General features: G+C 33.9%; 1 protein-coding gene across 1 annotated transcript; it reads left to right on the forward strand.

Annotated features, from left to right (window-relative positions):
- The first annotated feature begins 5,342 nt into the window (after window positions 1-5,342).
- Window positions 5,343-9,126, forward strand: LOC120085463 (cytochrome P450 705A22-like). The gene is made up of 5 exons (XM_039041441.1): window positions 5,343-6,085; window positions 6,320-6,496; window positions 6,573-6,738; window positions 7,587-7,757; window positions 8,581-9,126. The coding sequence occupies exons 1-5, from the start codon at window positions 5,505-5,507 to the stop codon at window positions 9,058-9,060; spliced, it is 1,575 nt and encodes a 524-aa protein (XP_038897369.1). The 5' UTR covers window positions 5,343-5,504; the 3' UTR covers window positions 9,061-9,126.
- The last annotated feature ends 2,893 nt before the right edge of the window (window positions 9,127-12,019 follow it).

The following is a 12,019-nucleotide window of genomic DNA, read 5'->3' on the forward strand; positions in this document are numbered from 1 at the left end:
GAGGACTGGAAGAAGTTGGGATTGCTGGTGATGTGCGTGGAAGCTCCACTGTCTATATACCAGTTGGGGTCAGCAACTGATTCAATTGAGGCCACAACTGAGTGAGTAAGGAGAACATAGGTGTTTTGTTCCTGATTCCTGTTTAATGGAAGTTGAGTAGATTCAATACGAGTATGTGTCTGTCTGGGGTTTTTAAACTCCTTGTTGTACCTGAAATAGCAAATGTCAGCTGTATGACCAAGTTTTCCACAAGTTTGGCAGGTTAGTCTGGTTGTGGTTGCATTATTCCATCGACCACGTCCTCTGTTATGGCCTCCTCCACCCCTGAAATTTGATGATTGAGTATTTCTATAAGAATTGCGAGAGGTGTTTGCTGAAGAACTTGAGTTGTTATGCACAATATTTGCTGAGGGTGGGCTGGGTGAGAGTGAGACATTAGCCATTCCAATGATTCCTGTTTTAACAGCAAGTTGATATTCAAGCCTCTTCTCATATGACAGTAAATCAGATTGCAAATCAGACCAACGTGTTGTTCCTTTGCTTTGGACTACTACTACAACTGGATTATACTCCTCATCAAGGCCAGCTAGTACTTGTGAAGTAAGATCAGAGGAGAAGACAAGGGAACCTACAAGGGCAAGACCATCGACATATCGTTTCATCATAGTCAGGTACTCACTCATTTTCAGGGCACCTTTGCAGGTCTGTTGGAACATTCTCTTGAGATAGTCTATTTCAGCTCTGGATTGGACTCCAACTAGCTCTTGGATTACTTCCCAGAGTTTTTTAGAAGTTTGGAAACCCATCACTTGTGTGGCGATTTCTTGGTTCATTGAGTTGTAAAGCCAACCCAAAAGAAGCTGATCAACTGCTATCCAAGCATCATAGGCTGGGTTTGATTGCATTTCTACATCAGGTATTGCAGTGATGGCTGGATCTGCACTAGAACTTTCACCAGAGCGACCTTTGGTTTGCACTTGAATGAAGCGATTTGGGTAGGGGTTTTCCCCGGTTAGGTAGCCTTCCAATCTGTAACTTCTTAGAATCGGCCAAGCAAGGTTTTACCAAAGCAGGAAATTTGACCTATCCCTTTTAATGGATGTCACTTGATTGAGTAGTTGATTTAAGGGAGGTCCTGTGATGTTGCCATTGTTTGCAGCTCCAGGAAAAATGGGGGAGAAGAAATTTCCAGTAGATGGATTCACCATTGTTTACCTGATAGCTCTGATACCAAGTTAAGTCAGCTGAAAGGTTGAAGAAAAGGAAGAAGACAGCAAAGTAGATGATGAATATCAGGGAAGATAAATTCGCATTCCCTTTCTCTTTTGTTTGTATATTCAATCGGAGTATGATGAATTTTTTCTATGTTTTGATACAGGACAGTGGTGTGTATATATACAGTTGGTATTGAATAAAAGGACAAAAGATAACAACCAAATCTTCTCTGCAACAGGTGAAGGATAATGAATTCAACAGAGTTTGTTAGGGAGAGAGAAGGTCCACGTGCCAGCTCCTACATGGCGCTTTGTCACTTGCTGATGGGGCAGCTTTTTTATCCTTGTCAGTAACTACAAAAATTAGGTTTCTTTTGTTTTCACTACAAAAAAGAGACTCTCCCTACGTCATAAACACCCATTGGGAAATGACTAGTCGGGAAAGAGGCTCTCCCCCGACTACGTAAAATAGGTATCAGGAGTATGACTCACTCCCGATGCCGTATGGTGCCTATCGGAAGTTGGTCCATACTTTAGATGCTTAGGGAAGGAGCATAAGAAGTTAGCCAATATCTCTGACGGACCATCTCTGCAATCAGATTGCAGATTTAATAAAAATTGGATTTAGGGCTAAAATGACCGTGCCTTTCTCCATTGATCTTCGATATCCATCCATCTCCATTGACCGCACCTTTTCTCCGTCGAGTTTTGATCAAGTTTTTTCATCGACTGAGCCTCTTTGATCCCCGTCCATTCGACTATCATTTCAGCTAAATTCGACTGTCTAGGTAAGTTTCACCTCATTTTAATTTTTCGCATGATTTGGGTTAGGAGTTTTCTTATTTTTGGTTCTTCTGCTCTGATTTTTGGAGTTTGATATTTTTTATTTTATTATGAATTCTTGACCTTTTTGTATAAGGTGTATAAATTTATATTCATTAATTATTATTGGGTTTTCTAATCCTTTTACTTAGATATATTTTGTACCTGTCAATAATGACCTAAATATTATGGGGAGAAAAGCACTTGATAGGTCTACCTTGATTTACAAAGTGAAAATCTATGGCCTATCAATAATGACCTAAACCATTGGGAAAGATGGGAGAACTGCTGATGTGTCGTTGACCCAGCCGAGAGATAAATACTCCCTACGACATATATACCTTGTCTGGAGTTTACACAAACTCCCGACAAGTAGATGTTTCACATCGGTAGTATGACTCTCGATGCCTATTTCTCGGCTATTCTCCCGACGAGATTCATGGACGACGAGAGATGATCTCCGACGTATTTTCAGCTATATCTAGACGATTTTGGACATCGAGAAAAGACTATATTCTTGTAGTGTTTATATATATATATATACCCTAAACCTAAATTAAAATATCTTCCCCATATTTTTTTTATAAAATAATTATCTTCTCTAATAAACTCAATTTTGACTCTAAAAATCAAAGATAAAAATGAATAGATTAAACTTTCAAAATTATGAACGCAAGACTCATATTGGATCTCTAATTCAAAAATTTGAAAACTAAAATATTTTAATTTAATCTACTGTAAATTTGATTTATTAGATTTCAAAAATAACCGAAGATAAATTGTAAAGATATGAAATTAAAGAAAAATAGAAGATAAATTCAAACTTGAATAGGGAGGAAAATAAAGAATTAAGGAGAAAAATATGAAATAGGGGTTGGTTTAAATATGATACTAATAGTGATACAATATTGTTAACACAAAATGTTATTATAATGATGTGGGTATCTTGAATAACCAACCAAGATAAAATTTGAAATATGGGAAAGGAAGTTCATGTGCCAAAAAGTTAATAATTCCAATTAGAGATTAGTTTAAATATGATAATGACCGATACAATACGGCTAACAATAAATGTAATTACACTGTATATGAATTCCAAATAAGCACTGGGACGGATTACAATACTCTTAAATTCTAACACAAAATGCAATTACACTATATATGTAAAATTTTAGGAGGTGTTTGGGACAAAGAATTGGTTATTATAGTCCTAAAGTATTATTTGGATTATAATAGTTTGTGTTTGGGGTGTGTTGGACTATAATAACTAATTCCTAATAGATAGTGATTGTTAGATTATTAGGTTACATTTTAAAAAGTATAAACTATGTAAATAGCAATAACATAAACAAAAACAAAGTACAATATTTTGTTTTAATTTTGGAAGCCACAAAAAATGATGGATAACATCTCATAACTTCATATTTCAATTATATTGTATGTGTAAATGTAAATTAGTTACTTTCTAGAAACCACCGAGGAAAAATCAGTAATATGAAAAATACATAGTAGGAAAGAGACATATGTTTTGCAAAAATTCTTATTTAATTTTTTGATTTTACCAATTTTCAATTCAAACCTAAAATCTTGCTATGGACTTTAGTTACTCGATTTGTTTAGCACCCATACTTCAAAAGTTTTCACACAAAAATCTCGTTAGTAATGAAATTATTGGAGGGATTTTCCTCTTTCAACTAAAGTTGTAAGTAGAATTGTACAACTTTGGCCAATAAATATCTTTAGGAGAAAATCTATTTTCTCAAATTTAGCCGCATTTTAAACGTGTCACTTTTTCAATACAAATAAAGTTTGGTTGGCTAAAAATTTAATGACATTCAACACTTCTATTATGCCATCTAATTGACTATAGTTAAAATATCAACAAATAATAAAAAGTTATTAATGACCATCATTAATAGACTTCTATCATAGATTAATATATCAATAATTATCATTAATATACTTTTATCCAGATCAATGATAGTGACTATTGATGCTAGAAGTAGATCACTTCAATCATTGATTATCGATGATAGAAATATATCATTTTCTATCACTGATAGAACTTTCTATCACTTAATATATTTTCATTATTTTATTTATTATTTTTTTAAAAAATTAACATATATTAGTTTAAGATTTTTTTAATAAAATTACGTATTAATTTAACCTTAAACTTGAATATCTTTCTAAAAAAATAAAACAACTACAATATAATCAAAGAGACTGAAATACAGAGGAAAAATACTTAGGTGCATCTACAAGAACACTTATCTTTGTGCATTTCACCAAATTGTCCTACCATAATGTGACATATGGCAAACTATTATTATTTATTTTTTTAAATATTTTAATTATTTTTGTGGTGTGAGTGATGAGAGGGGGAAGTATAGAGATGGGTACATTTTGGGATGCATCCAAAATACTATCTAATACAAAGTAGACATTATTTATTTTAATTATAAAATAAAAATAAAGAAGAGTGCTATATAGTTAAAAAAGTAAAAAGAGGATGCTCTAACTAGAGAATCCAGAAAACCCATGTTTTAGGAGGAAAAACAAAAAAACACGAAAGTCTCATGAAACAAATGACACGAAAAATCTTCTAGTTTTAACGACTGTAAGAAGACTATAAAGAGTGGGCACATATATTATGTAACCAACTTTACATTACATTAGTAGGAGCCTCCTTATTATACTTTAGTAAGTCATCAAAAATCACGGAAACATCAATGAACATAAGCATTAGTATCAGAGAGAAAAAATGACACATAGAATATAAGCATACTTAACATCTGCATTTAGAGGGAGAGTATTGTACTTATCATGGAAAATATTTAGGTGCCGGTTGGATTGTATCTATTTTTGACTTCAAGGTTAATAGAAGCACTCACAGGTTGTTCTATTGTTTATTTTGGCGAGAATACATCTACTTAAGTTTTAGTAGATTATTGAACATAACTACTAGAATATGAGACTATTCTCTAATAACCATAGGATGTGAGTTCAAAAAGTTATAATATAGTTTTGATAACTATTTTTCACACAAGTTTAAAAATTATTCTCTCCCAAGGTAATTAATTTTTTTCATCAATATGTCGACATTTCTCGCAACATTTTCGAATGTCTACAAATTTGACATAAGCAAGTGGATCAATTAATATTTTCATTATATCGTCAAAAAATCAATGAAAGATAATAATGTAAATCTATTAACAATGATAACCGTAAAACGAATCAACTTGAGTATATGTTAAAGTAAGGGTTTGAAAATTATATGAAAGGCAGGCATTTTGAATCTCTAACTCCATTTCCACATGGAGAGAGAGATTCAAAGTCTAGCAATTCTATAAATAAAAGAGAAGAAAGGAAGGCCCTCAAACAAAATGACACAACAAAATTGATTGAATCCACCCTTCATTCATTTCATTCTCATCTCTCTCAGAAACAACAACAACAAAGAGAGAAATGACAGAAACCAACACCTATATCCTCTACTTCATCCTCTGTTTCATCTCAACTCTCCTCCTCCAATACTTCTTCCATAGATCAAAAACCACCAAATCTTCCTCCTCCAATCTCCGCCGCCTCCCGCCGAGCCCCCCGTCGATCCCTCTCCTTGGTCACCTCCACCTCCTCTCCCCTTCTCTCCACAAGTCCTTCACTGCTCTTTCCTCCAAATTTGGCCCCCTCCTCTGCCTCCGCCTCGGCGCCGTTCGTTGTATTGTCGTCTCCTCTGCCTCCCTCGCGACCGAGGTGTTTAAGACTCAAGATCTCGCCTTTTCTTCTCGTCCCAAGTTCGCTTTCAGCGACGAGACACCCTATGGCAGCTCTGGATTCTTTGCCGCCCCTTACGGCGACTACTGGCGCTTCATGAAGAAGCTCACCATGACTGAGCTTCTTGCTCCGAAACAAGTTGAACGATCACGCGCTGTTCGATATGAAGAGGTTTTGAGGTTCTTGCGCAAAATGGTGGCTGCTGCCAACAACAACCAGCTCGTTGATGTTGGTGCAGAGCTCATGAAACTCACCAACAACAGCATTTGCAGGTTGCTATTAACTATTTACAAATAAAACAACCACAATTTTCTAATCATTTATTCATATTCTTAACAACACTTGTAACGAGACGTATTCGTGCTACAGTTATTGATTGCCTATTACTGTCAATTGGAAAAAAAATGATTTTACAGTAGTTCAAACAAGGAACAGTATTTCGAACTAAAAAGAAGTAAGTTGATATAGATTTGAGTAAATTTTTTTTTTCTTATTTATTTGAGCAGGATGATGATGAGCATAAGATGTGCGGACGACAGTGACGAATCCGAGAAAATTCGACAACTAGTAAAAGATACAATGGAGGTCGGAGCAAAAGTAGCATTCGGCGATGTGGTGGGATGGCCGCTAAAAAGGGTGGCATTTTGGATATATGGAAAGCAAGCCATCGACGTGACGATGAGGTACAAAGGGTATAACTTGATCATTTTGATATAATTATGTAAACACTCGACTAATCGTTCAAGACAACTTTTATAGGTATGACGCGATATTAGAGAAAGCATTAAAACAACATGAAGAGAGAGGGAAAGTAGAGGGTTTTGACAGAGAAGATAGAGACTTAATGGACATAATTTTGAAAGTTCATCAAGATAGTCAAGCTGAGTTTAAGATTACTAGAACAAATGTGAAGGCTTTCTTGCTAGTAAGTTGGTTCTCTCATTATTAACTTGTTTGCATCATCTTTTTTCTGTCTTTATTGACATATGAACTGCTCCCTTTCTATATATTCAATTTTCCTTAATTTTTCTTGTCATTTTGTAAAACAAAATAGAGAGAGAGAGAAAGAAGGGTTTGGAATATCATACTTTGAACAAGAGAAAAATATGGATCTGGGTTGATTAGTTTTCTTTAGAGTTTGAACTTTGACAAAATTTAAGTATGTTTATTTCAGTTTGAAGCTTTAATGGTTGTTTAGATTTAAGGAAGGAATCTGACAATTTAACGTTAAATTATCAATCATTAATCACCAAAATCTAAATTGATGGGTGATAAATTTAAAGTTGTCAATATTTTGAATAAAATTTTAAAAGTTATTCCTTGGATCCCTACCTCATAATTGATGAACTAAAAAAATATTGGTAGATCTATTTTAATCTTGGATAAATTGTTGTAAAAGCCACCCTTAAATATGATGGCCTAATTTTAACATTGGTAGAAATTTGAGGATTAAAAGTTTGAGGGTGTAATTATAATTACTCCTATTTCAAATATAAACTTAAATAATTTTATTTCTTACTATTAATTTGCTTTAAATAAAAGAATAAATTGTCTTCAAATGCTATTTAAAACTTAAAAGAACATAAAGATGTTTGTTAGTTTTAAATGATGATTGATTTAATGATTTGATTATTGTTTCAAGCTGACGTGCGTTTATCCGTCGGCCGGCAAGGAAGAAAAAAAAACTAGCGAAAAATGGCGTTTAAATTATAACTCACGTCGTTTTATATCCGTCATCATATAGTTAGTTAAATCGATGTGTTTAATTTGCAGGATCTTTTCGTCGGCGGCACCGGAACGTCGACGGAGGTGATGCAATGGATAATTGCAGAGCTCATCAACCACCCTAAGGAGCTGGAAAAGCTAAGAGAAGAGATACTCTCAGTGGTCGGAGACTCGAGACTGGTTCAAGAAACTGACGTTGCCAATATGCCCTACTTACAGGTAAGGTTTTAAATGTCGATATCGCTATATAGATATTTTAATTATGTCCGAATTTTATAAAATAAAAGAAAGTCATACAAATAAGTATTTTTATCTTAACGGTAAGTAATATGTACTATCTTGTATCTCTACTCGTTGAATTATTATTATTATTTTTTAAATAATACATAAATAACACCTCTATATTTTAATAGCTCGTTAAGTTATAAGTTGGTGACTAAAAAAATGAGGTATTGTTCAACTTGATATTTATTTGAAAAAGAAAAAGATACCCATGGATGTATAGCCCAAACATCACCCAATAAATAGTTGTCATTTATTATTTTTTTTTTAAAAAAATCGTTTTTTATAAAGTTTCTACTATATGAAAACAAGGAAAACATGAAATTATGTGCAACCCTACCTTTTATCAAATGGTCAGATCATAGTTTGTCACGTGATAAATTCTTCCTAGTTTTTTTAAATACATTTTTTTGTTCAATAAAACCAAGATGTAAAAAGATAGGTATATTTTAGAAAAAGTTCAAGTACTATAGAAGTATCGATACTCTCTTTGTTCACACTAAATTTATTAAATGAATATTTTGATGTTAACTATGTTGAGATACACCCAATTATTTCTCTTTTAATTTAGATGATATAGTTTAGTTAAATCTCACAAATTGCCTTAAAAAAAACCTATTGCCCACTAAAAAATTCGATTTTTTTTTTTTTTTTGTTGAATTCAAATGGAATCTTGTCAATGTCAACCTTTTAAATATTGGTTATTAAATATTATAATTTTAAGTTTAATTAATTGGTATGGAAATTAAAAATTTTGCAGGCGGTGGTGAAGGAAGGGCTAAGGATGTACCCGGCGGTGCCGGTGGCGATGAGGAGCTGTCCACAGAGCTGCAAAATGGACGGCTACGACATACCGGAAAACACCATGGTAGGCGTTAACCTCTTCGCCATTATGAGAGACCCAGCCGTCTGGGAAGATCCGAACGAATTCCGGCCTGCGAGATTTTTTTCTCCGGCCAAGGATAGAGACGGCATGAAGCAGATCCAGTACGAAATTAAGGGTCAAAATTTCAACTTCGTTCCATTCGGCGGCGGTCGGCGTGGCTGTCCGGGATCCACCTTGGCTTTCACCACCAGCACCGTCGTCATCGCCGCCATGGTCCAATGCTTTGACTGGAAAGTGGACGGCAAAGAGGATAAGAAGGCGAATATGGAGATCGGGTCGGGTCTCGGGTTGCCCATGGCCCACCCACTCAATTGCATTCCTGTTGTCAAGTTCAACCCTTTTGCTTCTAATTAAAAAAATAAATTAATATTGCAAATATAATTTTAAGAGTGAAAAAGAAAGAATGTGTATTTTATTGTTTACTTCTCTACTTTAATTACCACTTGTTTGTTTTTTTTCCTTTCTTTCCTCCAGAGACCAAAGAAACAAAATTAGTGCTTTTTTTTTTTCCAACAAATAAAAATTAGGAAAAAAAATCAATTTATATACCTTTCTAATCTGTTTGTTGTATCAATTTAAACTCTAAGCCTTCTTTATATATATATTTTGAAAGATATTTCGTTAAGTATATATATGACATTTGAAAATTTTACGTGCATTAAAAAATTGATCTATGGACGATTTTCATAAGTAATCATAATAGTGCATCTAAATTGATTCACTTGACAATTTTTAGGAATTTAATTGATAGAAGTATTTGTCAAGTACTTTGAATTATGCTTAGATTGGTGATAAACATGGTATTTAATTATTCATTGAAGTTTTATTTTGACTCAATATTTTTTTTGGAGTTATAATATATTATTAATTTATGTTTGTTTCTCTTTCGCTATTACTTATAACGATTTAATTATTATATTTTTAGTAAAGATTACTATTAAATTGTTTGAGTGATGTTATGCATATAATGATGCATCCAAGCAAGGATGATGGTGTTATTGTTGAGAGCACGATGAACATAAACAAGTCATATGCATATTGATACCTATAAATGCATCTAGGACATGTGTAGAGGTTATATGACTGTTGGGCTGACCACTCTTCACAAGTCCCAAATACTCAAGATCAACGCTGGAGAGATGAAGAAATGACTCAGAAATATTCTGCCAAATCCTCGATACTCGGAACTCGATGCTCGTCTGCTTCCTACTCGATCCTTGATGAGAATTTCCTTCTTCGTCTGACGAATCTCTATTAAATCCTCGATGGAACTCGATGACAATAGAACTAATACTCGATCGTACTCGATGGTTCTTGAACGATACTCGGTGTGACTCGAAAGTGAAAATGATGTACTCGGAGCTACTCGATAGTGAAGAATTGATGCACGATTGACTCGATAATCTGATTACTTGATGCAATTTAAAAGATAATTGAATGGCGTGCGATTTGCAGTAAAGAACCACTCAAATGAACAAGAAAGATGAGGGAAGGAGAAGGAGACACTGTGTTTACGTAGTTCGACAAGATTGCCTACGTCTACGGGAAGATCTGAATTCTTTTTATTGATGAAGATTGCATACAGATTTTTGTTATTTATAGAAAACTAAGAAAATGATGATAACTCTATGATTTGAATTTAAAATCATGGTATTTATAGAGTATATCAACTGACCGTTTTACTAAGTTAGTCATAAACAAACAAAATCTGAGGTATTTGAGTCAAAGCTTCTTCAAGTTCTCCACCTTGACTCCAATGCCTTACAATCTTCTGATCTTCCTGATTCTGATTGGTTTGTCTACCCTGTGTCTGGAAGCTCAAAACCAACCTGTTCTAAACATTTAAACAATTTAAGCTTTGAAACAGGTTTTGTTAACATGTTAGCTGCCTTGTCAAAAGTATGGACCTTTAAAATTTCTATCTCCCTTGTCTCAATTTTATCTCTAATGAAATGATATTTGATATCAATGTGCTTTGTTCTAGTGATAAATTTTGGATTTCGGGACAAATAGATAGCACTTTGATTATCACAGTAGAGTTTTACTACTGTTTGATTTATGTCAAAGTCTTTCAGCAATCCCTTAAGCCACAATGCTTCTTTAATTGCTTCTATTAAAGCCATATATTCAACTTTTGTTATAGACAAGGCTACTTTAGGCTGTAGTGATGCTTTCCAGTTGATTAGATAGGAGCAAAAAGGAAAAGGTAACTTGTTAAAGACCTCCTTTTGTCCAAATCACTAGCATAGTCAACATCCACATATCCATAAAGTTCTAGGTTTGGTTCAACTGACCTTTGATAGAATAGCTTTGAGTTTTTAGACCAAACTAGGTACCTTAAGATCCATTTAGTAGTCTCCTAGTGTCTCTTACTAGGATTCGACATATATCTACTAACTAAGCTAACTGAATATGAGAATTCAGGTCTAGTAGAAATCATTAAATACATTAGGCTTCCGACTGCTTGACTATAAAGCATGACAGCTATCTGTTTATGATGTTTTTGGTCAGAATCCTTAGGAGAGTTAGCTGAGGAAAGCTTAAAGTGTTGAGCAATAGGTAAACTCATAGGTTTGACATCATTCATGTTGAACCTTTTAAGGATCTTCTCACAGTAAGAGGACTGATTGATGCTTAGAATAGACTCCTCTTTGTTCCTATGGATCTCTATTCCTAGGACATTTCTTGCTTCTCCTAAGCCATTCATATTAAACTTTCTTTTTAAGAGGTTTTTGACACGGGTTAGATCTTTTTTAGACCTACTTTCCAGTAACATGTCATCTACATATATGAGCAGGTAAATTTTTTCCTTATAAAAACCTGAATTTACATAAACACATATGTCAAATGAACTTCTTTTGAACCCAGTGCTAGACATATAGTCATTGAATCTCCTATACCAGCATCTAGGTGATTGTTTTAACCCATATATAGACTTATTAAGTAAGCAAAAAAGATTTTCTTTTCCTTTAACTTCAAATCCTTTAGGTTGCGTCATATAGATTGTCTCCTTTAGATGTCCATGAAGAAAGGCAGTTTTGACATCTAGTTGATACAATTCTAGATTATTTTGAGTAACTAAGGATAGAAGAAATCTTATTGACAATAGGGGAGAAAATCTCAGAAAAATCTATTCCTTCCCTTTGAGTGAACCTCTTTACAACCAATCTAGCTTTAAACCTAGGCTTTTGATCACAGGATACTCATTCTTTAAGTTTGAAAATCCATTTAGATGCAACACATTTGTAACCTTTTGGTAGAGGAACTAAGGACCAAGGTCATTCACTTTTAGTGAATGCATCTCCTCATTCAT

The sequence above is a fragment of the Benincasa hispida genome, chromosome 9 (assembly GCF_009727055.1).
Source record: "Benincasa hispida cultivar B227 chromosome 9, ASM972705v1, whole genome shotgun sequence".
Lineage (NCBI taxonomy): Eukaryota > Viridiplantae > Streptophyta > Magnoliopsida > Cucurbitales > Cucurbitaceae > Benincasa > Benincasa hispida.

Coding starts and splice junctions, on each gene's coding strand:
- LOC120085463 (XM_039041441.1), top strand. CDS start 5,505: ATGACAGAAACCAACACCTATATCCTCTACTTCATCCTCTGTTTCATC. Junction 6,497..6,572: donor GCCATCGACGTGACGATGAG/GTACAAAGGGTA, acceptor CAACTTTTATAG/GTATGACGCGATATTAGAGA. Junction 7,758..8,580: donor CCAATATGCCCTACTTACAG/GTAAGGTTTTAA, acceptor AAAATTTTGCAG/GCGGTGGTGAAGGAAGGGCT.